Source organism: Balaenoptera ricei, chromosome 7, assembly GCF_028023285.1.
Source record: "Balaenoptera ricei isolate mBalRic1 chromosome 7, mBalRic1.hap2, whole genome shotgun sequence".
Taxonomy (NCBI): Eukaryota; Metazoa; Chordata; class Mammalia; order Artiodactyla; family Balaenopteridae; genus Balaenoptera; species Balaenoptera ricei.
Genome location: NC_082645.1, coordinates 41,911,522 through 41,938,418, shown reverse-complemented (window position 1 = coordinate 41,938,418; position 26,897 = coordinate 41,911,522). Strand labels below are relative to the sequence as shown.

General features: G+C 40.5%; 1 protein-coding gene across 3 annotated transcripts; it reads left to right on the top strand.

Moving 5' to 3' along the window:
• The first annotated feature begins 410 nt into the window (after positions 1 to 410).
• RBM43 (RNA binding motif protein 43) lies at positions 411 to 26,897 on the top strand. 3 transcript variants are annotated; one of them, XM_059927824.1, is made up of 5 exons: positions 411 to 802; positions 7,240 to 7,450; positions 17,078 to 17,166; positions 17,958 to 18,440; positions 26,854 to 26,897. In XM_059927824.1, exons 1-5 carry the CDS (start codon positions 644 to 646, stop codon positions 26,854 to 26,856), a joined length of 945 nt encoding a protein of 314 aa, XP_059783807.1. In that variant the 5' UTR covers positions 411 to 643; the 3' UTR covers positions 26,857 to 26,897. The 3 variants fall into 3 exon arrangements, with proteins under 3 accessions (XP_059783807.1, XP_059783806.1, XP_059783804.1); XM_059927823.1 differs by lacking the exon at positions 26,854 to 26,897 and adding an exon at positions 18,962 to 20,368; XM_059927821.1 differs by lacking the exon at positions 26,854 to 26,897 and having other exon boundaries at positions 17,958 to 20,368.

Genomic DNA, 26,897 nt, shown 5'->3' with positions numbered 1-26,897 from the left:
TTTTTCACTTTACATTTTTGAGAGGGGCCAAAATCCTTAGAAATGCTTACACCTATCTATGCTTGCAGCAACACTGATGTTTCCTCACACTCTGGCTGACACTGGGTATTACCAACACTTTTTAATTTTTGCCAATCTAATCATGGAAAAAGGGGATCCTGTTATGATTTCAATTTGTATTTCTTAGGAGTGGAATTGAACTTCTGCATACTAGCCAGCTATTTGCTTTTCTTACTCATGCTCTCTTTGACTTTGAAGCTATGTATGTAGATTCCCTGTGTCCCTGTAGGTGCCAGACTCAGGAATCTGAGCACGGGATGGCCAGGATGGTGAGCTCTCTTTTAGCAGGGACCTTTCATCCTGTGCCCTGCGCACCTGGCCACTGGTCCTGGGCAGGGGACGAGAGGAGAAACAGGCGTGGTGCGGTGAGAACACAACTAGGGAGATAAAGATGGCGTAGGAAGGACGATCCAGATTCCACTGCCCACAGGACAGACACAGCACCCGGAGAATCCCCGCTTTCCCGCCGGGAAATCCCCCCGAACTCTCTCCAGCTTGATTTCAAAAGTTGCGAAACTACCGAGGGCTTCCGGACAGCAGCCGCCCCAGATCCGGGCTCTCATCCCGAGGCCCCGAGGCCCGGATGCCGCAGAACCGCGGGGTGGGGTGGAGGGGCTGTTTCCAAACGAGCGGGAACAGAAAACCGAAACCAAAACCAGTCAGCCAGCTCCCGCCGCGCCGCCCGCGCTGCGCTAGCTCTGGGCGCCGCCGGCTGCTGAGGGCGCGTCTCTCCTCGGCCATGGCAAGTTGCTTTTGCTTTGGGTTTTGCAGGGCGGAGTGGTCCTCGTCCCGTCACCACGGTCCCCCAGGAGGACGTGGAGCCGGGCAGGACGGGCGAGGGTGCGGGGTGACTGGGGAGGCGCGGGGAGGAACCCCGAAGGCAAACCTAGCCCGGTCTTTCTGCACCTGCACGGGTGGCAGTTCCGCGCGCTCCTGAAATTCACCGCAGGCCAACTCCAAAAGCACACATCGCCGCGGCCTCCTCCCGCACCTAGTGCCTGGTTGTCAGGGACACAGCTGTTTGGTCGACGAGTGGCCTCGCAGCCTGCGTTAAGGCTTAACTGTTGTCCTGCCACACTTTGGGAGCAGGAGAGGAGAGAATTGCCCAGAAATGGAGGCCACCGTTTCCTTTTGTAAAGGGCCAGCAAGAAGGATTTGAGCCAAGGACACAAGTTGCGAAAGCAGCCTGACGTCTTAGCGGGAATTCTTTTCTCTTGTGGCCTTAGTTCTTTCTCCAGACACAAAGGGCTCTGTGTTGTCACCATCTTTGCCGCCTAGCAAGAACAGTTAGCAAATTTAAGATTTAGGCTTCCGTGTTCTTTGAATCAAGCGCTTAAAAGCAGTGGCAGGGCCTTCAGTTCCCGGTCAGAAGTGCCCAAGCAGTTGTGAGGTGCAAGTGCGACTTTGTTTACCGGTGGCGGTAAAGGCAACGTGAATGAAAATAGACACCTAATTTTGAGAAAAGGAATGTAAGCGAACGCAGTGAATAAATTTAATTATCTCTTCCAAGTGCTTTACTTACAAAAATAAACTCACAGTTTTTCTTTTTATCTTTTTGCTTTCTGATACTATAGTCAAAAGTCTCTTAAAATGTATCATTGATGCAGGGAAATTGCCGTCATTTTAATACCTGCCGACCAAAATGCTGCTCATGTTTCAAAATCCTGTATCCCCATATAATAACTCTTGAAAGGGCTATCTCCAAGACCTCTCTTTTTCTTCTTAACGGTGGATAGAAGAGATTAATAGCCATCAAGGAGAAGTTTCTTTGATTTCAAAGATAAATGTAGACATTTGAATAAAGAAATGTGGCATTAGTATTGATGAGGGCGGAGGCGGAGTAAGATTTTCCGAATTTAAATTGATTTAAAGATTTTCTTTGACACTGATGAAGAAAAGGAAGCTAATTCACCAGCCACTTACCCGTGGAGGTTGGTGTGGGCTGTTAGAGCCAGATGTATAGTAAATCAAGACAAATCTCACGTGAAACAAAAATCCCCTGAAAGTCTCAAATATCTGTCTTTTTATTTTTTCCTTTTCTAGAAAGAACTATTTTGGGATAATTACATCTTACCACTTGGGGCTATGGTGGAGGAACACATTTTTATATTTTTACTGTTTCCTGTGCAATTTATTTGTCCCTGAATATTTTAAGAAACTGTTTTCCTCCGTTAAAAGTACCTCCCATAACAAAGAGTCCATAATTATTATCAGTTTCCTTTTTAGGAGACACTACCTTTGCTTTATATGTCTCAATATGAACCATTTTCATCCTCCATTCCTCTGTCCCTTTGCTTTTGCTGTGAACTCGTTTGCATTTTTAATTAAATTTGACCATTAGTTAAAATTCAACCTCAGCCTTCAAGGTCTCTCTTTCATGAAGCCTTCTTTGACTGCTTTAGCCAGAATTAATCTTGCTTCCTAATCCTAAGTGACCTTTATTGTGAATGGTCTTGTATCCTTCTCAGATTTTGGGGTGTTGGTCTGTTCTTCTTGTAGAGAAGTAGACCTTCCTCTTTTTTGTGCCTACCAAGCTCTGTTGAAATGATTTATGTATGTGCCTGCCTCCTCATCCATAACTTAGAGGCTCTTTTTGTGTGTGTGTTGGTAATCTTAAGGCCCATCCAGGTGCCCCGCACATAATAAATGCTCAGTAAATTTTTATGGTGGAACAATTTCAGGGCGAGGGGTGTGCTTTATGTCTTTGTATGTGTCATCTTTGGTACCCAGCATATTGCCAGATATAGAACACTTGCTTCATTAATACTGTATTTGTTAATTGATTAACTAATTGACAAGATACTCTACATTCTAAGAAATGCAGGTACATTTTTGCCACCTTATTTTAATAACCACCAGCTGAAAAGTCAAAAGAGATGCTGAGAGAGTGCATATCCTGGGGTGACTTTAGGCATTTTCTATTATTGAATTCCTGCTATGATAAATGAGGATTTCACTCAAGTAAACTCTGACTTCTCCCACCTTTCAAGCTTGAAAGTTTTAGTAATATTTTAAATTCTCCTGTGGACTATTTTTGTAATTTTCATAATATACTTAAAATTTTGATGGTATTACATGGTTTTCAGTAGTATAAGTATAGATTTTTCTTTCTATCTTTTTTTCTCAACTTCTGTTAGTTTTGCCTTTATTCTTACATTGACAGGGTTGAATGTTTCCATTTTATTCTGTAATCATATTTAAGTCTTTGGTGTTTTGAAGATTTAACAGAATTAGTCTAAAAGATAAAAACCAATGAGAGTGTCTATATTATTATGCAAACAGTAAATACTGTTTACAGCAGGGCCTAACAATAGTGTGCTGTGATTACTTTTTCTCCTTTTGGTCCAATGTCATGTGTATTTTTCCTTTTTCCACTTACAGAAAAATGTTCCTCGCAGCTGTGTCAAATAGATTCTCTTTTTTTGGTGTTCTATAATTTACTGAAAACATGCACACTTTAATTTACTTACGATCTTTAGGCTTGGGCCCTTTCAAATGCCAGAAAGTGGAGGGGGAAAGGGCTTGCTCTGGGGTGCCAGCACCCATACTAGCAGGTCAGATTCTCCCTAGAGTGTCCATTCAGTTTTGTTTTGCCGCTAGCTTTTCAACTAATCTTTCTGGTTTTGGTCCCTTTTTTCATTTCTGAGGTTCTGCCATGAAAGTTGTCACCTTTCCATTGCAACCCCCTTTTCTTTATTCTGGATTCCCTCTGTCTTATCCTTCCACATACTTCTGTGTCTTTTCCGTCTTCAAGAAATTGTTGAAATCTCCCCTATGCTGCTGATTGCTCCCCTTAATTGGGTTTATTCTCTTTTTTATTCTTCTACTTTCATTTTAAGATGCTCCTGGGTTAGATTGGACACTGTGTGTGTGCTTAGACTGTTTTCTTGATCCGGGAGGTCAGAAGCTGTTTGCCTATCCCCAGGGAAGTCCTACTCTGAGTATATAGAGTCCTCTGAACTGAAAACTGAAACATCTTTATGATCTATTAACCATTACTTGGACCTGTGAGACATCTTGTCCTCCCTGTGGGTAATTTAGGATAGATTATGTCTGAGCTCTGGTGTAATCAGGCTGGACTACCTATATAAGCATTGGGAGAAGTTTATAGGCCCACTTCCCTAAATGAGATGGGGAACAAATTAAAACCTTAATACAAGAAGTTCACAGAGAGTGAGCCCAGGGAAGGATCTACTTGCACTTGGTCCTCTGTTCCCAGGGTGGCACTGTCTACAATAGCATGTGCTCTCAGTGGTTGAATTCTATTTCAGATATGTGCTGGAAGGCAAGGTTTACTTCACTGTAGCTCCAAAGTTATTGCCAGGGTTTTATTTTTTATGGTGACTTTTTCCTAATTTTACCAAGAAAAAAAAAAAAGGGAGAATGTGTTTTTTATTACCTTATGTACTTTCAACTCTACAATCAAGAAAACATACAGCCAACTCCAAACTACCAAATTTTGTGGTTAGCTTGACTTTTTTTTTTTCTTTTTTAACATCTCTATTGGAGTATAATTGCTTTACAATGGTGTGTTAGTTTCTGCTGTATAACAAAGTGAATCAGCTATACATAAACATATATCCCCATATCTCCTCCCGCTTGCGTCTCCCTCCCACCCTCCCTATCCCACCCCTCTAGGTGGTCACAGAGCACAGAGCTGATCTCCCTGTGCTATGCGACTGCTTCCCACTAGCTATCTACTTTACATTTGGTAGTGTATATATGTCCTTGCCACTCACTCACTTCGTCCCAGCTTACCCTTCCCCCTCCCCATGTCCTCAGGTCCATTCTCTACATCTGCATCTTTATTCCTTTTGTGCCCCTAGGTTCTTCATAACCAATTTTTTTTTTTTTTAGATTCCATATATATGTGTTAGCATACTGCATTTGTTTTTCTCTTTCTGACTTAACTTCACTCTTTATGACAGTCTCTAGGTCCATCCACCTCGCTACAAATAACTCAATTTCGTTTCTTTTTATGGCTGAGTAATATTCCATTGTATATATGTGCCACATCTTTATCCATTCATCTGTTGATGGATACTTAGGTTGTTTCCATGTCCTGGTTATTGTAAATAGAGCTGCAATGAACACTGTGGTACAGGACTCTTTTTGAATTATGGTTTTCTCAGGGTATATGCCCAGTAGTGGTATTGCTGGGTCGTATGGTAGTACTATTTTTAGTTTTTTAAGGAACCTCCATACTGTTCCCCATAGTGGCTGTATCAACTTACATTCCCACCAACATTATAGGAGGGTTCCCTTTTCTCCACACCCTCTCCAGCATTTATTGTTTGTAGATTTTTTGATGATGGCCATTCTGACAGTGTGTGGTGATACCTCATTGTAGTTTTGATTTGCATTTCTCTAATGATTAGTGATATTGAGCATCCTTTCATGTTGTTGGCAATCTTCATGTTGTTTTGACCTTCATGAGCTGCTTGTAAATTTTGGAGATTAATCCTTTGTCAGTTGCTTCGTTTGCAAATATTTTCTCTCATTCTGAGGGTTGTCTTTTCGTCTTGTTTATGGTTTCCTTTGCTGTGCAAAAGCCTTTAAGTTTCATTAGGTCCCATTTGTTTATTTTTGTTTTTATTTCCATTTCTCTATGAGGTGGGTCAAAAAGGATCTTGCTGTGATTTATGTCATAGAGTGTTTTGCTTACGTCCTCTAAGAGTTTTATAGTGTCTGTCCTTACATTTAGGTCTTTAATCCATTTTGTGTTTCTTTTTGTGTATGGTGTTAGGGAGTGTTCTAATTTCATTCTTTTACATGTAGCTGTCCAGTTTTCCCAGCACCACTTATTGAAGAGGCTGTCTTTTCTCCATTGTATATTCTTTCCTGCCTTATCAAAACTAAGTTGACCATATGTGTGTGGGTTTATCTCTGGGCTTTCTATCCTGTTCCATTGATCTATATTTCTGTTTTTGTGCCAGTACCATACTGTCTTGATTACTGTAGCTTTGTAGTATAGTCTGAAGTCTGGGAGCCTGATTGCTCCAGCTCCGTTTTTCTTTCTCGAGAATGCTTTGGCTATCTGGGGTCTTTTGTGTTTCCATACAAATTGTGAAATTTTTTTCCCTACTTCTTTGAAAAATGCCATTGGTAGTTTGATAGGGATTGCATTGAATCTGTAGATTGCTTTGGATAGTATAGTCATTTTCACAATGTTGATTCTTCCAATCCAAGAACATGGTATATCTCTTCATCTGTTTGTATCATCTTTAATTTCTTTCATCAGTGTCTTATGGTTTTCTGCATACAGGTCTTTTGTCTCCTTAGGTAGGTTTATCCTAAGCATTTTATTCTTTTTGTTTCATTAGTTAGCTTGACTTTTTTTTTTTTAAATTTTATTTATTTATTTATTTATTTTTGGTTGTGTTGGGTCTTCGTTTCTGTGTGAGGGCTTTCTCTAGTTGCGGCAAGCGGGGGCCACTCTTCATCGCGGTGCGCGGGCCTCTCACTATCGCGGCCTCTCTTGTTGCGGAGCACAGGCTCCAGACGCGCAGGCTCAGCAATTGTGGCTCACGGGCCCAGTTGCTCCGCGGCATGTGGGATCTTCCCAGACCAGGGCTCGAACCCATGTCCCCTGCATTGGCAGGCAGACTCTCAACCACTGTGCCACCAGGGAAGCCCGGTTAGCTTGACTTTTTAAAAAATTTTGATTTAAAAAATTTATATCTTGGGACTTCCCTGGAAGTCCAGTGGTTAAGACTTCCCCTTCCCATGCAGGGTCCCTGGTCAGGGAGCTAAGATCCCACGTGCCTCGGGGCCAAAATCCAAAATATAAAGCAGAGGCAATATTATAACAAATTCAATAAAGACTTTAAAAATGGTCCACATCAAAAAAAAAATCTTAAAAAAAATTTATATTTCCTTCTTTTCCTTTGTGATTACAATTATTTTTAGGTCTTTCTAAAATCTGACAAATGTTAACCAGTGTTTTCCATTTATTAAAAAAAGAGGTTTCCTTTTTACATTTTAATTCTCAAATTTATATAGCGTTTATGCTGGCATATGGTATGAGGCCAGGCTCTAACCTTAATATTTTTTTCAAGTATCTAATCAATTGCAAGAGCGCCTTTATTGAATAAAATAGCTTTTCCCACTGGTGTGTAACATGGCCTATGTTAAGTAGAATCCTATATATTTGAAGAGTATCCTACTATTTTTTTGCAGGCATCAGTTTTGAAGGTCAAGGAATCCGAAGCTTCTGAAAGAACCATTGTAGTTGCTGGTCTTCCAGTTGGTTCCGTCACTGATCAATCGCTGACCGTATTAGTGAAGAGTCACTTTCAAGATATTGAGAATGGGGGTGGAGTTGTTGAAGATGTGATATATCCAACAAGAACCAAGGGAGTTGCATATGTAACATTCAGAGAAAAAAAAGGTATTTCCCAATCAAATTTTTCTAATCTTAGAAACACTTCTGTAATGAAATTAAAAATTGAATTTCATTAAAATAATTCATGAGATTGGTAAAGTTCAAAGTGTATTTAAAAAGTAATAATTCTATTTTTTTTAACATCTTTATTGGAATACAATTGCTTTACAATGGTGTCTTAGTTTCTGCTTTATAACAAAGTGAATCAGTTATACATATACATCTCTCTTCCCTCTTGCATCTCCCTCCCTCCCACCCTCCATATCCCACCCCTCTAGGTGGTCACAAAGTACCAAGCTGATCTCCCTGTGCTATGTGGCTGCTTCCCACTAGCTATCTATTTTATGTTTGGTAGTGTATATATGTCCATGCCACTCTCTCACTTTGTCCCAGCTTACCCTTCCCCCTCCCTGTATCCTCAAGTCCATCCTCAAGTAGGTCTGTGTCTTTATTCTCGTCTTGCCCCTAGGTTCTTCATGACCATTTTTTTTTTCAGATTCCATATATATGTGTTAGCATACGGTATTTGTTTTTCTCTTTCTGACTTAGTTCACTCTGTATGACAGACTCTAGGTCCATCCACCTTACTCCAAATAACTCAATTTCGTTTCTTTTTATGGCTGAGTAATATTCCATTGTATATATGTGCCACATCTTCTTTATCCATTCGTCTGTTGATGGACACTTAGGTTGCTTCCATGTCCTGGCTATCGTAAATAGAGCTGCAATTAACATTTTGGTACATGACACTTTTTGAATTATGGTTTTCTCAGGGTATATGCCCAGTAATGGGATTGCTGTGTCGTATAGTAGTTCTATTTTTACTTTTTTAAGGAACCTCCTTACTGTTCTCCATAGTGGCTGTATCAATTTACATTCCCACCAACAGTGCAAGAGGGTTCCCTTTTCTCCACACCCTCTCCAGCATTTATTGTTTGTAGATTTTTTGATGATGGCCATTCTGACCGGTGTGAGATGATATCTCATTGTAGTTTTGATTTGCATTTCTGTAATGATTAATGATGTTGACCATTCTTTCATGTGTTTGTTGGCAATATCTTCTTTGGAGAAATGTCTATTTAGGTCTTCTGCCCATTTTTGGATTGGGTTGTTTGCTTTTTTGATATTGAGCTGCATGATCTGCTTGTAAATTTTGGAGATTAATCCTGTCAGTTGCTTCATGGCAAATATTTTCTCCCATTTTGAAGGTTGTCTTTTTGTCTTGTTTATGGTTTCCTTTGCTGTGCAAAAGCCTTTAAGTTTCATTAAGTCCCATTTGTTTATTTTTGTTTTTATTTCCATTTCTCTAGGAGGTGGGTCAAAAAGGATCTTGCTGTGATTTATGTCAGAGAGTGTTCTGCCTATGTTTTCCTCTAAGAGTTTGGTAGTGTCTGGCCTTACATTTAGGTCTTTAATCCATTTTGAGTTTTGTTTTGTGTATGGTGTTAGGGAGTGTTCTAGTTTCATTCTTTTACATGTAGCTGTCCAGTTTTCACAGCACCACTTATTGAAGAGGCTGTCTTTTCTCCACTGTATATTCTTGTCTCCTTTATCAAAGATAAGGTGACCATATGTGCATGGGTTTATCTCTGGGTTTTCTATCCTGTTCCATTGATCTATATTTCTGTTTTTGTGCCAGTACCACACTGTCTTGATTACTGTAGCTTTGTAATATAGTCTGAAGTCTGGGAGCCTGATTGCTCCAGCTCCGTTTTTCTTTCTCAAGATTGCTTTGGCTATTCGGGGTCCTTTGTGTTTCCATACAAATTGTGAAATTTTTTTTCCTACTTCTTTGAAAAATGCCAGTGGTAATTTGATAGGGATTGCATTGAATCTGTAGATTGCTTTGGATAGTATAGTCATTTTCACAATGTTGATTCTTCCAATCCAAAACATGGTATATCTCTCCATCTGTTTGTATCCTCGTTAATTTCTTTCATCAGTGTCTTATGGTTTTCTGCATACAGGACTTTTGTCTCCTTAGGTAGGTTTATTCCTAGATATTTTATTCTTTTTGTTGCAATGGTAAATGGGAGCGTTTTGTTAATTTCACTTTCAGATTTTTCATCATTAGTGTATAGGAATGTTAGAGATTTCTGTGCATTAATTTTGTATCCTGCTACATTACCAAATTCATTGATTAGCTCTAGTAGTTTTCTGGTATCATCTTTAGGATTCTCTATGTATAGTATCATGTCATCTGCAAACAGTGACAGCTTTACTTCTTCTTTTCCGATTTGGATTCCTTTTATTTCTTTTTCTTCTCTGATTGCTGTGGCTAAAACTTCCAAAACTATGTTGAATAATAGTGGTGAGAGTGGGCAACCTTGTTTTGTTCCTGATATTAGTGGAAATGGTTTCAGTTTTTCACCATTGAGGACTACATTGGCTGTGGGTTTGTCATATATGGTCTTTATTATGTTGAGGAAAGTTCCCTGTATGCCTACTTTCTGGAGGGTTTTTATCATAAATGGGTGTTGAATTTTGTTGAAAGCTTTCTCTGCATCTCTTGAGATGATTATATGGTTTTTCTCCTTCAATTTGTTAATATGGTGTATCACATTGTTTGATTTGCGTATATTAAAGAATCCTTGCATTCCTGGGATAAACCCTATTTGATCATGGTGTATGATCCTTTTAATGTGCTGTTGGATTCTGTTTGCTAATATTTTGTTGAGGATTTTTGCATCTATGTTCATCAGAGATATTGGCCTGTAGTTTTCTTTCTTTGTGACATCTTGTCTGGTTTTGGTATCAGGGTGATGGTGGCCTCGTGTAATGAGTTTGGGAGTGTTCCTCCCTCTGCTATATTTTGTAAGAGTTTGAGAAGGATAGGTGTTAGCTCTTCTCTAAATATTTGATAGAATTCGCCTTTGAAGCCATCTGGTCCTGGGCTTTTGTTTGTTGGAAGATTTTTAATCACAGTTTCAATTTCAGTGCTTGTGATTGGTCTGTTCATATTTTCTATTTCTTCCTGGTTCAGTCTCGGCAGGTTGTGCATTTCTAAGAATTTGTCCATTTCTTCCAGGTTGTCCATTTTATTAGCATAGAGTTGCTTGTAGTAATGTCTCATTATCCTTTGTATTTCTGCAGTGTCAGTTGTTACTTCTTTTTCAATTCTAATTCTATTGATTTGCGTCTTCTCCCTTTTTTTCTTGATGAGTCTGGCTAATGGTTTATCAATTTTGTTTATCTTCTTAAAGAACCAGCTTTTAGTTTTATTGATCTTTGCTATCATTTCCTTCATTTCTTTTTCATTTATTTCTGATCTGATCTTTATGCTTTCTTTCCTTCTGCTAACTTTGGGGGTTTTTTGTTCTTCTTTCTCTAATTGCTTTAGGTGTAAGGTTAGGTTGTTTATTTGAGTTGTTTCTTGTTTCTTAAGGTAGGATTGTATTGCTATAAACTTCCCTCTTAGAACTGCTTTTGCTGCATCCCATAGGTTTTGGGTCATCATGTTTTCATTGTCATTTGTTTCTAGGTATTTTTTGATTTCCTCTTTGATTTCTTCAGTGATATCTTGGTTATTAAGTAGTGTGTTGTTTAGCCTCCATGTGTTTGTATTTTTTACAGATTGTTTCCTGTAATTGATATCTAGTCTCATAGCGTTGTGGTCGGAAAAGATACTTGATACGATTTCAATTTTCTTAAATTTACCAAAGCTTGATATTTGACCCAAGATGTGATCTATGTTGGAGAATGTTCCATGAACACTTGAGAAGAATGTGTATTCTGTTGTTTTTGGATGGAATGTCCTATAAATATCAGTTAAGTCCATCTTGTTTAATGTATCATTTAAAGCTTGTGTTTCCTTATTTATTTTCATTTTGGATGATCTGTCCATTGGTGAAAGTGGGGTATTAAAGTCCCCTACTATGATTGTGTTGCTGTCGATTTCCCCTTTTATGGCTGTTAGTATTTGACTTATGTATTGAGGTGCTCTTATGTTGGGTGCATAAATATTTACAATTGTTATATCTGCTTCTTGGATTGATCCCTTGATCATTATGTAGTGTCCTTCTTTGTCTCGTAATATTCTTTGTTTTAAAGTCTGATATAAGAATTGTTTTGTCTGATATGAGAATTGCTACTCCAGCTTTCTTTTGATTTCCATTTGCATGGAATATCTTTTTCCATCCCCTCACTTTCAGTCTTTATGTGTCCCTAGGTCTGAAGTGGGTCTCTTGTAGACAGCATGTATACGGGTCTGCTTTTGTATCCATTCAGCCAATCTATGTCTTTTGGTTGGAGCATTTAATCCATTTACATTTAAGGTAATTATCAATATGTATGTTCCTCTTACCATTTTCTTAATTGTTTTGGGTTTGTTTTTGCAGGTCCTTTTATTCTCTTGTTTCCCACTTAGAGAAGTTCCTTTAGCATTTGTTGTAAAGCTGGTCTGGTGGTGTTGAATTCTCTTAGCTTTTGCTCGTCTGTAAAGGTTTTAATTTCTCCGTCAAATCTGAATGAGATTCTTGCTGGGTAGAGTAATCTTTGTTGTAGGTTTTTCTCCTTCATCACTTTAAATATGTCCTTCCACTCCCTTCTGGCTTGCAGAGTTCCTGCTGAAAGGTCAGCTGTTAACCTTATGGGGGTTCCCTTGTGTGTTATTTGTTGTATTTCCCTTGCTGCTTTTAATATTTTTTCTTTGTATTTAATTTTTGAGAATTTGATTAATATGTGTCTCAGCGTGTTTCTCCTTGGGTTTATCCTGTATGGGACTCTGTGCTTCCTGGACTTGGTTAACTATTTCCTTTCCCATATTAGGGAAGTTTTCAACTATAATCTCTTCAAATATTTTATGAGTCCCTTTCTTTTTCTCTTCTTCTTCTGGGACCCCTGTAATTCGAATGTTGGTGCATTTAATGTTGTCCCAGAGGTCTGTTAGGCTGTCTAAGTTTCTTTTCATTCTTTTTTCTTTATTCTTCTCTGCTCTAGTTATTTCCACTCTTTTATCTTCCAGGTCACTTATCCGTTCTTCTGCCTCAGTTATTCTGCTATTGATCCCTTCTAGAGAATTTTAAATTTCATTTATTGTGTTGTTCATCACTGTTTTTTTGCTCTTTAGTTCTTCTAGGTCCTTGTTAAACGTTTCTTTTATTTTCTCCATTCTGTTTCCAAGATTTTGGATCACCTTTACTATCATTATTCTGAATTCTTTTTCGGGTAGATTGCCTATTTCCTCTTCATTTGTTTGGTCTGGTGGGTTTTTGCCTTGCTCCTTCATCTGCTGTGTGTTTCTTTGTCTTTTCATTTTGCTTAACTTAGTGTGTTTGGGGTCTCCTTTGCTCAGGCTGCAGGTTTGTAGTTCCCGTTGTTTTTGGTGTCTGTTTCCAGTGGCTAAGTTTCGTTCAGTGGGTTGTGTAGGCTTCTTGGTGGAGGGGAATAGTGCCTGTGTTCTGGTGAATGAGGCTGGATCTTGTCTTTCTGGTGGGCAGGTCTACGTCTGGTGGTGTGTTTTGGGGTGTCTGTGGCCTTATTATGATTTTAGGCAGCTGCTCTGCTGATGGATGGGGTTGTGTTCCTGTCTTGCTAGTTGTTTGGCATAGGGTGTCCAGCACTGTAGCTTGCTGTTCGTTGATTGGAGCTGGGTCTTGGACTTGAGATGTAGATCTCTGGGAGATTTTCACCGTTTGATATTATGTGGAGCTGGGAGGTCTCTTGTGGACCAGTGTCCTGAACTTGGCTCTCCCACCTCAGAGACACAGCCCTGACGCCTGGCTGGAGTACCAAGAGCCTGTCATCCCCACAGCTCAGAATAAAAGGGAGAAAAAAAGAAAGAAAGAGAGAAGATAAAATAAAATAAAATAAAATAAAATGAAATAAGATAAAATAGTTATTAAAATAAAAAATAATTGTTAAAAATATTTAAAAAGTAATAAAAAAAAAGAAAGAAAGAAAGAAAGAAGAGATCAACCAAACTAAAAAACAATCCACCAATGATAACAAGCACTAAAAACTATATTAAAAAAAAAAAAAACTAAACAAAAACGGACAGAGAGACCCTAGGACAAATGGTAAAAGCAGAGCTATACAGACAAAATTGCACACAGAAGCATAGACATACACACTCACAAAAAGAGAAAAAGGGAAAAAAATGTATCATTGCTCCCAAAGTCCACCTCCTCAATTTGGGATGATTTGTTGTCTCTTCAGGTATTCCACAGATGCAGGGTACATCAAGTTGATTGTGGAGATTTAATCCGCTGCTCCTGAGGCTGCTGGGAGAAATTTCCCTTTCTCTTCTTTGTTCGCACAGCTTCTGGGGTTCAGCTTTAGTTTTGGCCCCACCTCTGAGTGTAGGTCGCCTGAGGGTGTCTGTTCTTCACTCAGGCAGGACAGGGTTAAAGGAGCAGCTGATTCGGGGGCTCTGGCTCTCTCAGGCTGGGGGGAGGGAGGGGTACGAATATGGGGCGAGCCTGTGGCTGCAGAGGCCGGCGTGATGTTGCAACAGCCTGAGGCGCGCCGTGTGTTCTCCCGGGGAAGTTGTCCCTGGATCACGGGACCCTGGCAGTGGCGGGCTGCACAGGCTCCCAGGAGGGGAGGTGTGGATAGTGACCTGTGGTCGCACACAGGGTTCTTGGTGGCTACAGCAGCGGCCTTAGCGTCCCATGCCCGTCTCTGGGGTCCACGCTGATAGCCACGGGTTGCGCCCGTCTCTGGAGCTCCTTTAAGCGGTGCTCTTAATCCCCTGTCCTCATGCACTAGGAAACAAAGAGGCACGAAAAAGTCTCTTGTCTCTTCGGCAGCTCCAGAGCTTTTCCTGGACTCCCTCCCGGCTAGCTGTAGTGCACTAGCCCCCTTCAGGCTGTGTTCACGCAGTCAACCCCAATTCTCTCCCTGGGATCCGACCTCCGAAGCCCGAGCCTCAGCTCCCAGCCCCCGCCCGTCCCGGCGGGTGAGCAGACAAGCCTCTGGGGCTGGTGAGTGCTGGTCGGCACCGATCCTCTGTGCGGGAGTCTCTCTGCTTTGCCCTCCGCACCCCTGTTGCTGCACTCTCCTCCGTGGCTCTAAAGCTCCCCCCCTCCGCCACCTGCAGTCTCCGCCTGCGAAGGGGCTTCCTAGTGTGTGGAAACCTTTTCCTCCTTCACAGCTCCCTCCCACTGGTGCAGGTCCCATCCCTATTCTTTTGTCTCTGTTTTTTCCTTTTTCTTTTGCCCTGCCCAGGTACGTGGGGAGTTTCTTGCCTTTTGGGAAATCTGAGGTCTTCTGCCAGCATTCAGGAGGTGTTCTGTAGGAGTTGCTCCACATGTAGATGTATTTCTGATGTATTTGTGGGGAGAAAGGTGATCTCCACGTCTTACTCTTCCGCCATCTTGAAGCTTTTCCTCAATAATTATATTCTTGAATATAAAAGTGGCACAATAGTGTGTTAAGCAAGAATAAATGTGAAAATGTCTCATGATAGAGTTGTCAATAACTGGCAGTCTTAAAGACTTCTTTTTTTCTATATTTTAAATCTGTCTATATCTTGAGATAAAGGTGATACGTTTTATTGTAGAAAATTTGTAAAATACAGAAAAAAACCCCACAAAAGTTATCTATAATCTCACAAAAAAGATAAATACTTGGAGAATTTTGAGGTGGCTTCAGCAATATAATTATACCATTTGCTTCTCTTTGATCAAACCAACAAATGGGTATTCTCATATAGTATCTGCTTTATTACTGGGAAAGTTGGACTGAAGAAATATGGCTTGGATCTGAGGTCAGAGTGAGCCATTCTGTTCCCCACCTCCAAACTGACATAAGTGAGGAATTTGGGTCTGCAGACCTATTCACCCCTCCAGCCTCATGGATGGGGCAGCCTTCTGTACAGCACAGTGGCTGGTAGAATAAATTGCCAAAGAAAGGTGAGTCTCCACGCCAGCCTTTTGGAGGTAAAAGTACTACGTAAGAGTAGGAGCAGAAGAGACCTTGCTCTACTTGTGGGAAGATAGGGTCCAGAGAGAGATCCAAAAGACTGTGGGTTATCAGTACCTTTATCTCTCACCATTAGTTATGTCATTCCTTCTCAATGGGGATGTTCAGGTAAGGGATGGCGGGAAGGGCTCCTTATTAGTTCTCTAAGGGGAACGTAGAAGTTAATAATTTTATATTACTAAGGGGAATTATTAATTTTATATATTGCATTGGTTAACTCAGAGAGAGAAAGAGAGGACTCATTCATTCATTTATTCACAAGTATTTATTGAGTGCCTATTACTTTTCAGGCACCATTCTAGGCCTTGAGGTTATACAGCAATGAATGAAATAGGCAAAATGTTTTTTTTTTCATGAAGCATACATCTGTGGAGAGATAATAAACAAGCCAATAAATGAATATATAATTGTTGTGTGCTTTATTTGTATATTTATATATACTTATATATTTATACATATTAATATATAATATGGTGCTATAAAAAATATAAACAAGAATAAAGGGATAGAATGTGATGGATAGTGCTACTTTAGATAAGAGTGGGTAGGAAAATACTCTGTTTAGGTGACATTTGAACAGAGACTTGAATGAAGTAAGGGAATGACTCATGCAGATAAGGGGAAAGAAAATTCTAGGCACAGGGAAGGACTGGGAAAAATTCTCTGAGGGGTAGCCTGCTGGGCGTTTTGAAGAACAGTGAGGAGGTACGTGTGATGAATGGAAAGAGCAAGGAGGAGAGAATAGGAGATGTGGTTAGATGGGCAGCTGGGATCAGGTTATGTTAAGGAGTACATGGGTCAAAGCAAGGTGTCTGGATTTTATTCTAGGTGACATGGGAAGCCATTGGAGGGTTTTAAGCAGAGGACTGACAGAATGTGATGGCCTTTTTTAACGTGATCCATCTGGCAGCCATGTGGAGAATAAGAGCTACTAGTCGGTGTTGGCTTTGACTAGGGTGGTAGCAGGGCAGGTGATTGAGAACTGGTGGGTGTTCAGAATTTGTAGATGGACTAAGTGTCATTTTCTGAGATGCTGAACACGGGAGGAGGAGTACTTTTGGAAGGGGGCTAGTTATTAAGAGTTGAATTTTGGTCGTTGAGACATCTATTCAGATAATGAAGTAGAGATTTCCACAGGCAGAAGGGAGAAAGGTCGATGTTGAAGAGAGGATTTTGGAGGTGATACATAGATGATGTCTAAAGCTGTGGAAATTGTTGACATCACCCAGGGGGTGGGTGTAAGGTTAGTAAAGAGGTGTGAGGCCTGAGGCGGTGGGGCAGGGGTGTTGGAGGGGGCATGCCAAAGCCTAGAGAATGGGGAGAGAAGGATAATTAGCGAAGGAGACTGAGCAGGTCAGCCTGTGAATTAGAGGAAAGCAAACCAGGACAGTGTGATATCCTGGATTCAGAAAGGTGAAGTCTCCTCATGACCATAATTAACAGAGCGGTGGGGGATTTACTTTTAGGTGTCTGTTATGTATTATATATAACATACAAAACATGCAAGTGTTTTACGTATGTATGTATACATATATATGTATAAATTTTAATGTGTTAAAGTAGAAGGAAAAACTATGTAAATGCTGAATTTAGAGGAAACAGAAAAAATCGTAGGTATTTTAAAAGAATTGAACATCTCTATTATTATTAATTAAAATAATTATTAGTGTATTGTGCCACAAACACTTCTGGGACCCTTTTTCCACTTAGTTGCAGAGAATGTCATCAGAAAAAAGAAACACTATCTAGCAGAGATGGTCAGACCCGCTCAACTCACCGTCTCCCATTTTAGTGAAAAGGTAAGTGTAATGCTGATCATCTGGATCCCATTTCTTCTGCAGAGAATCTCCTCTACGTAGGAGGCACAAAGCACCCTCATCCCATGACTTCTAGAAAAGAAAGTGCAAACTCCTGTTAACCTGAGTCGGTGTTAAAGGTCAAACCTGTGTCTTGAAATTTTTTGTTTATTGCCTGGTCACTTTTATGTTTCTCTATGACCCTCTTAATGCTTTTAAAGTGACAGTGTGCTTTTATGCTGTCATGGATGTCAGGCATCTACCTAAAGACTTCCTTTGTGGGGGAAAAAACAATTAGGATGAACATTAAAAAGGAGCTTTGAAGACACAGTAAAGGTGGAAGTAAGAGGAAAAAGTAAAATTCAAAGCATTGTTTTAAAACTTTATTCTGTAAGAAACCTAGGATTCTGTGCAGCCATCTGAGGAACTTCTAACTTGGAGGGCTCTCTACGGGGACCCCTATCCACAGAGCAGAACCAGAACAGTGTATTTCTCTGGGTTCTGCTTAAGACTTTGTTTCAAAAAAGCATTCTGCCTCTGAAAAAATATTTGACCACCTCTGTTTAGGGTAATCCAGTGAGAAATGTGAATCCCAAATCGAACACTGTGGCCTTGATAGGGTTGTGGCATCCGTTTGATGGGCAGCTATGGCGCAAGAAGCCAGCTGTGCTAGGCAGTTGAGGCCTGGTTTAGGGGCTACTGCAGGGGAGACCGAGAAAGTGGCAGAAAAAGAATGTGTTTATGTAGTCTGCTCCACTAGGTGGTGCTGTTTTAACTTCTCTGTTTAATTTTAGGTCTTCAGCTCTGTAAATGCTGTCCTTGATCTTTCGGTTTTTCGGAGTCAAATTGGTCTGAGAAGTCTGGTAATGGACCTGAAAAGGGAAATCCCAGCTTTATGCTTCAGTCCTTTGGAAGCCAATGGAAGAATCTCCGTTCAAGGATCATTTCTGGCTATCAAGAAGCTCAAAGAATCTTTGCTATTAAAAGCAAGTTCTCTTTTAGAAAAAAACAGGAATAGACAGAGCCCCAGAGGGAGTACATGGAAAAGTAGTCACTCTTTAAAGCCACCCAGGTCCTCAACACCTGAGACTATGAGAAGAGGAGAAAGGCTTGTTCTCGACACAGATATTTTCCTTTACCTGAAAAAGACGAGTGGATTTTATGAAAGCACACTGAAAAAATTTCATGCTCTATGTCAAGAGACAGTGGATGGTGAAATTACCACACTTTGTATAAGGAATGCTGAAGGTGGTTCTCAGCCAAACAATGAAAAACAGGTAAAAGAGCTCATTGAGAAATATTCACATGCTCTTCACTTCGAGCTTAGAAAGGAGACATTTATTTTGGAAGGAAAGGAAAATAGAGAGAAAAGAAATATTAAGCTGGCATGTGAGCAACTAAGTTCGAGGTACCTTCAGGTTCTGGTTAATTTTTATTACACGCACATTGACATTATAGGATCTTCTTCTGACACGTACTCGTTTAAAAAAGAGGTCATGAAATTAATAAGGCAGAAAGTGAGGTAATAAAATCCTCAGCAACAGTAACAAGAATGGCTGCTGCCTTCCCTTACTGAGCAGTAGTGATGTCATGAGTGATCCCAGCTTTACAGACATTATCTCATTTAATTCTTTGTTTGTTTGTTTGTTTTTTGGCTGCACCGCACAGCTTGTGGGATCTTAGTTTCCCAACCAGGGATCAAACCTGGGTTCCCTGCCGTGGAAGCGTGGAGTCCTAACCACTGGATGCCAGGGAATTCCCTATCTCATTTAATTCTTGTGACCATCTTTCATCACAGGCATTTCCATCCTCATATTATAGGGGAAGAAACTAGGATTTGAAGAGGTGAAAACACTTGTCTGAAGTTATCTAGCTGCCCATCAGCAGGAGTTAAACCCAAAGATAATATCTAAGGTATAAAACTTCGAAAATTATAAAACTAAATTTAAAGAAACTTCACTTTCTCTGCAACCCCAAATTCTTAGAAAAAAGAGGTAGCCTTCATTCTAACATATAAGAAGTTTGGATGATTACTATGCCATTGGCAATTTCTTAATATTTACAAAATTTGCATTTACTCCAAATAGAATTAGAATCCTAGCAAAACTCACTTGAGAAGCTACTTAGATGGTATTTCTGATGCAGGTAGTCATTACTTGACCAAATCCCATATTAGTATAAGGCTATTGGACATACAGAACATTTTTACTGCTGCTTACTTAGCCTAAGTGCTTACATAAAATGCTGGTTCTCCTGTTGGAATTATGAAGGGAGTATAATGTCTACTTTATAATTGTATTGTAAAATTAAAAACATTTCAGGAATAAGATCATGGATGATAAGAATAATAGCAAACACTTACTTGCTAGGCATAATTTTAAATGCATTACATACCTTTACTCATTCAGTCCTGACAGCAGCCCTGTGAGTTAGGTACTATCTTTATCGCCCTTTCACACATGAGGAAACTGGTGCCTAGTGATATAATGTAACTTGCCCATGGCTCTGATTACCGAACGGTGCTTCTCCCTTTTGTAGTCTCTCACAATTCTACTTAAAACAATTGAGAAATGTTTCCTTAAAGATGACAGAAGGATTTGAAAATTCTTTACTGAAGGGAAGCCAGAGCTTGTAAGTCATTTGGTTGTCTGTGACTGACGTGCATTTAACTTAGCATTAAGCCAATTTTAAGTATCGGGGGCACTGCAGAGACCCTCCCAGGATAATAAAATGATACATCTTGCTCATCTCAAAGTAAACAAACATGGTTATGGTAATTTGAACTGTTTATATCAGTAGAAAAGCGTAAGAAAAATCTATATGCTTTCATTTTTCTTAGCTACCTAAATCCCAAATATGTAAATGATTTCTATTTCTTTAAATATGTTATTTCATTTCTGTATGACTAAACTTTTTGCCATGGGAAAATTCTCTTTATAGGAAGTGTCCAATAAGGTATCTTTAAAAAGGTGTTTGACTTTCATTTTGCTTCTGGGGATTTGTCTCAGTCTGGGTCCAGTCGGGAGAGAGAAGGCACACAGTAATTTGAACAGGGAAAGTTTAATATAAAGAATTGTTAACTATGACGGGATTGGAATAATGAGGGATTGGCTCGTAAGAAACAGAGAAAACTCTACCAAATACAGGAGTAGTTTAGACACAGCGCCCAGGGAAAACCTCCCCCACCCACCCTACAGGCCCCAACTTAGATCCAGACTTTGCCGTAGGGTTTGTGCCAGGGAATCTTGCTGGAAATCCATCCTCTAGGGTACTGGAGGAATCTGGTTAGAAGGTGTCTCTCCAGCGGCCCTCCATTACAACATGCCTGAGGGGATTACTGGGGGGAGCTGCTGGTGGCCGGGTGCTGCTGGCCATTTGGTACTATGGGCGCTCAGTGCTGGGGAGGCCTTGGGTGTGGGCGTTGGACACTGGAGCAGCTGCCTATGGTGCGCGAGCCTAATGCTGGAGAAGCTGCGTATGGGGGAACCTTCCTCTGCCGGGGACCTGGATTCTGAGGAGCCTGCTAATTGAACACACTGAAGGAGGAACAAGGCTCTTTCCTCCTGCAGTGCCTCTCCAGCGCCCTCTACTGAGAAAGCTTAATATCTTGCCAGATACAAAGGAAGGATAAAAGGCCCAAATTTGTTTTTACTGAGTAGGCATATACGATGAATTTAAAGCTGAGTCAATAAATTGATAACTGGCAGTTATATGATACCTACCAAGGCTTTCATTATTACCACAAATTTAATACAGATAGAATAGTCTTTCAGGGACTTCCTTGGTGGCGCAGTGGTTAAGAATCCGCCTGCCAATGCAGGGGACACGGGTTCGACCCCTGGTCTGGGAAGATACCACATGCTGCGGAGCAACTAAGCCCATGTGCCACAACTACTGAGCCTGCGCTCTAGAGCCTGCGAGCCACAACTACTGAGCACGGTGTGCCACAGCTATTGAAGCCTGTGTGCCTAGAGCCCGTGCTCCACAACAAGAGAAGCCACCGCAATGAGAAGCCCTCACACTGCAACAAAGAGTAGCCCCTGCTCACTGCAACTAGAGAAAGCCCGCGCGAAGCAACGAAGACCCAACGCAGCCAAAAATAAATAAATAAATAAATAAATGAAAAAAAATCCTATTAAAAAAAATAGTCTTTCAACAAAGAGCTGGATCAGAATAGTGAGGCTCATTCCTTGACTCAATAGACACTGAATGCTAATTGGTTTATGGGTATGAATATAGCATCTTCTGCTTGAGAAGATTATGTATTTCAGGTGTTTTACATATTGCTGTCCATTTTAGAGTTCATTTAACAGCACTGTCCTTATAGTATGCTAGTCGTGTAACCAATTTCTATCCTTAATAAAAACTGACATTTTAATTTTCAAAATGGTAGTAGTGATTTTTATTAAAATTTATTTTTGAAGGTTACTGATGTTCAGGAAGATGATGTGAATTCTATCCTGTTCTAGCCTAAACCCTGTTGTGTGTCTGCCATTGGGAGAAAAACTTATCATTTAACTAGATAATAAGTTGGTACTTTTCAAAGAGGTTGCAGATGGTTAAGAAAGCCATTCTCAAGTTAAAAGAGAAGATGTGGGAGTTTCAGCTTATGATGAAAAAGAAGAGTGGGAGAAAGTGGGGGAGAAAGGAGAGGCATTTTGAGTATGAAACTCATTCAGGGATTTTTGTTGAGCTCATCCTCTGGGTTCTGGAGACAACAGTGGGACGTAAGACAGAAATGTTCAGTGACTCCTTAGAAGTTACTGCCTAGTCTGGCAGAGAAGGCAGGCAAACAAGCCATTACAATAGTGCTTGCTATAGAAGCACTACTTGGGGTAGGGTTGGAGGGTCAATTCTTACTTGGGATATATTAGTCATTTCAATATTATCAGCATAAGCCTCAGAAAAAGACGGTAAGCATAAATTAAAGTTTTATTTACCTTATTATTAAGGAGTAAACTAGCAGAACGACAAAACTGGTTCAAAAAGAAAGAAGTGAAATTAAAAAGTCAATAGGAAAATGCATGTTAGTAAAAATTGCTAAATTAGAAACAAAACTTGTCGGTGTTATAAAACTGATTTGGAAGGTTATTTTCTCTGCTAGACAGAAAAGAAAATAATCACACTTTATCGTTTTTTAAAGAAGTTAAACTTATAATTTTACAGAGTTGTAAAATGTCATTGCCCTTATCAACTGTGATATTAAGTGAAACGAACTTAACATTCCTCAAAAGAGATGACCCACAAGTGGGCTTATTAGAGCTTGTCCAGCAGGGCATTAAAAGGTCACAAAATTATTTTTTGCCTTACTTCTGTGTTTTGAGTAATTTTCTTTAACAAGCGTCAGAAGAAGCTCCCAGAGGCTGAGAGCCTGTGGATGGGTTAGCCCAATGACGGGATGAAAAGGCAGGACAGCTCTTGGTTTGGCAGATGAATGCCAAGTTTAGGGATGGCTGAATTTTGATAGCTTAGTTTTTACAACTTTTAACTGAGGGACAAGATTCCTTGATTCCTCAATAGAACACACACATAAAAAGGTGTAAAGGGAAGGAAAGGTCAAATTTGCCTTGTGAATTTCTCCATATAAACCATGTTAGCAACAATGTATAGAGTTTCCCAAAGACAGTAATTTAAGGAATGTAACTATCCTGCCAAGATTTTGTTACTCTGGGATCATTTCCTGGTATAAATACTGGCCTAGGAAACTCGTGTGGGCGCTCTTCCATATTCTCCACTCACCCCTTCTCTCCCATCTTTCACCTCTTCTGAACTGAGGGATTCTGAGAAAGTTCCTCACTCCTCTAGCTTCAGTGTTCTCAGCTGTAACCTGAAAATAATACCTATTTTGCAGGGTTCTTGTGAGTTTTAGAAAGCATGTTACATAACAGATGTTCAAGAACAGTAGCTATAATCTTAAGAACTTGGTAATACCAACACCCCAAGAAAAGCTCCCTCTGCTTGGAATGCCTTATCTCAGAGCTGGCACCAATATGTCATCCATGCTGGAGAACACAGAGTCTTTCTGGGCTCCTTCCTCTTCTCTCCATTTATATGGCCACAACCTTAGATCAGGCCTCTGTAATTTCTTGTCCGGTTTAGTGGGTTGAATAGTATTCCCTCAAAATTCATGTCTTCCTGGAACCTCAGAATGTGACTTTATTTGGAAATAGGGTCTTTGCAGATGTGGTTAGTTAAAAGTGACGCCCTAACCCGATGACTTGTGTCCTTATAAGAAAGGGAGAGGACGCAGAAGCTCAGAGAAAACGGGAAATAAGTTCATGTGATGACAAAGGCAGAGGGTGGAGTGATACAGCTACAAGCCTAGGAAGGCCAAGGATGGCAGGGAGCCACTAGGAACTGGAAGAGGCAAGGAAGAATTCTTCCCTGGAGTCTCCAAATGGAGCGTGATCCTGTCAGCACCTTGATCTTAGACTTCCAGCCTCCAGAACTGTGAGAGAATAAACTTCTGTTGTTTTAAGCCACCAACTTTGTGGCAATTTGTGATGGCAGCCCTAGGAAACCAATACACATGGCTTTCCTTCAAAAAATTCCTGTGACCCCCTGATCCTTGCAGCTGGCTCTGTGTGTGGGATCCTGTTGTATGCTCTATAACACCCTCTCTGTGACAGCATTTCACAGTGCTTTTTGTTTGTTGGTTTCTTGTCTTCCTTTCCCACTACATAGTGGTTTCCATGAGGACAGGAATTTTGTCTTTTTTTCTACTGTATTTATCCCCTGTTTATAACAGAGTGCCTGGCACAAAGTAGGCATTCCATAAATATTTATGAAATATATGAACAATTTTTGTGTTAGCCACAGAATTTAGTACTGGGTTTTATACTGAAATAAGTGTCTTATAAATGTGTGTTCATTGGAATTTTCTGTCTTTTGATACAGTCTTCCCACTTGCCAACATCATAAAACTAATACTATCTCTTACCCTCTCTTCAGGATATGTCCTCATTTCTTACTTGTATCATTTCCTCCAATGTAGGAAATTCTGGCAAGACCAACTCAAGCAGCTTGGCCAGTTACTGCCCTGGCAGGAAGGCCCTGGGCATGCTCCCTGAATTCCCTCCATTTGCCTAGTTCCTGACTAGGTTTCACCAGTGAGACAAAAGTCTCTTGTGACTTAATTTGATAGTTATGAAGATTCGTGGGGTCTGTCCATGCTGGTATCTGGTTGTTGTCAGCTTTAGCAGCTCACTGGAGAATTCTCAATGTCTATAAGTTGTCTACCCATTAATGCTTGAGATAGTAAAGCGTTTAATTAGAAGAAAATACTATACAGCATGCGTAAGTTTGTTAAGACCATCCTTCAGTTAACAAATTTCTGAGAAAAGCAATAGGAGTAGAATATACCTCCTTTTGATTATCTATGAAATTTAGTGCTAGAGGAAATTAGTCTAACAAATATTTTACTGATTCAGATATTATAAAAGTATTAACTTAAAAAGTAGGGACTTTTAGGGAGTGGGTGGGAAGAGGGATATAGAATATAAAGGTTCTTTTTGTTGTTGGAGGAACTTGTTTAAAATAAATAAGTGATTTCATGAGGGCAATAAAAAGATAAAATGTAAAAATGGTAGCGTTTTCGAGGGATGTGTATGAAGATTGGGAGGAACAACTTGCTCCTGGTGAAGATAGATGTTTATGGGCTAACTGTTTAAGGTTTATCAAAAATGTCAGCCAAAGTAGACAGCTCACTCCCCTTCTTTCTTCCTGGCAAGGTTCCTCTTAGATGGAAAACCTCACAGTTTCCTTCCCTCACCAAGCATTTTGGATTCTATCTCCATATCATCCTTTGTATTTGTTTCCTCTTTTCCATTCTCAATGACACTACTGTAATGAGCTCATACCTAAGCTGTTGCAATATTCTCCTAATGGGCCTTCCTGGCTCTGCCCTTCCCACCCCCAATGCCCTCAATCTGCTTTATATGCCACCACCAGATTAATGTGTCTATAACGATTAGTGAAATTTGGGAGGCTTCTGCTGTCTGGCTGGAAGCCTAATTAATTGTCCTACACTGAAATTTCATTGCAACATTTAATCTTATGTTCTCCTTATCCCTTTATAGCATGTGTTTTCTGATAGGTATATACTACTCATGCTCATAAAAGATGAGTGTTTTGTCATATATTAACTCATATTCTTTTTTTTAATGTCTAATATTCAGAAGCAAATAAGTTTTTCTTTTCTTTTTTTTAAGCTAGAGCTAGTAAGCATAACTTACTTATAGGCAGTGTTAGGGGAACCACTGACTGAAACCATCTGCCCTGGCCAGGCACCATAGTAACCACTTGCATGAGTTATCTTACAATAGGAGGTCCTGGTAAGGAACAGGAACTAGCAAGCTACCACCAACCAGAATAATTTGGGAAAGGTCAAAAGGAGAGAGGAGACGCCAGTCCATATGTCCTACCAACCTCCCAGAATCCTTCTCGCTGGAATCCATCTTGGCTGTGTGATGCACGCACCACCAGGAAGGACCCTGAGTCAGAGTGATCGGCAGAGATAATCCGGAAACTAACCCCATCACCATAAAACCTGAGACTGCGAGCCACGTGGCAGAGCAGTTCTCCTGGTTTCCCTTATCCTGCTGCTCTCCTCCCGGGTGCCCCTTCCCAATAAAGCCCCTTGCGTTGTCAGCATGTGTGTTTCCTTGGACAGTTCATTTCCGAGTGTTAGACAGAGCCCACTCTCAGGCCCTGGAAGGGGTCCCCCTTCTTGCAACAGTAGCACTGTATCAGGAGAACACTGCTTATGTGGTAGTCAAATGGCATAGAGATTGAGAGCATGGGTTTTGCAGCTTGATGGGTCTAAGATTGAATTTTAGCAACACTACTTACTGACTTGTGACTTTGGGCCTTCAGTTTCCACATCTATAAAATGGGAGTAATAATTCTGACCCAATAAGATTTTGTGATGATACGATGAAGTTCCCAGCCCAGGGCTTGGCTCCCCGCAGCAAATCGAAGCCATTTCCGTCACTCCTGTCAATCAGAGGAGAGGACTTGCAGTGGTTCAGACTAAATACAGTAAGATGATTTAAAAAGTATTCCTTATATTTGCTTTTGTTTCAGACCTTTAATAGGAGGAACATGGGAAGGAAGACACTGCTTGATATTAAAAAACAGCTCTTATAAAAGAGAATGCCCTCCAAAGTGGTCTCCCCATAGGTACGGAGGTATAAGTGAAGCAGGCTTCATTGTTTCACAGCGTAATCTTGGGAGGGAATATCAGAATGTCTCAATATTTTTCATGCCCTGAGGGAAAGAGGAAGTGGCTTCTGTTCGGGCAGATGACAATAGGTGACTCGACCTCTCACCCACTTAGAGGGCTGAGCTCTGGCTTTATTATGTTAAGGGACGCGACTTTCAGTAGCTTTTAGCCTCCAGGAGCCTGGACCAGCTAATAGATTCCTGTAGTTTTCAAATTTCCCCCTTGATTTTTTTGCAGGGGTGGGGGCGGAGGGAGGGTGAAGGTGTGGGTGTGGGCAGAGGTGGGGGGCACTGGGAGAGGGAGTACTGGAGTGTACACCTGCAGTTAGTTGTATGTCATCAACCACTACACCTGGGAAACTGCTTTAAACCCTTTTTTAACTGATCTGTTTCATCACATCGGGGTATAAGATTAGACTCTTAAAATATTTAAATGAATGACTCCAATCCTTATTTTTTTTTCCACAGTGAGAAGGCCTTTCTTCTTTTTCTGGGGTCCTCTCTGTCTCTGA

Coding starts and splice junctions, on each gene's coding strand:
- RBM43 (XM_059927821.1), top strand. CDS start 644: ATGCCGCAGAACCGCGGGGTGGGGTGGAGGGGCTGTTTCCAAACGAGC. Junction 7,451..17,077: donor AACATTCAGAGAAAAAAAAG/GTATTTCCCAAT, acceptor TTTTCCACTTAG/TTGCAGAGAATGTCATCAGA. Junction 17,167..17,957: donor TCTCCCATTTTAGTGAAAAG/GTAAGTGTAATG, acceptor GTTTAATTTTAG/GTCTTCAGCTCTGTAAATGC.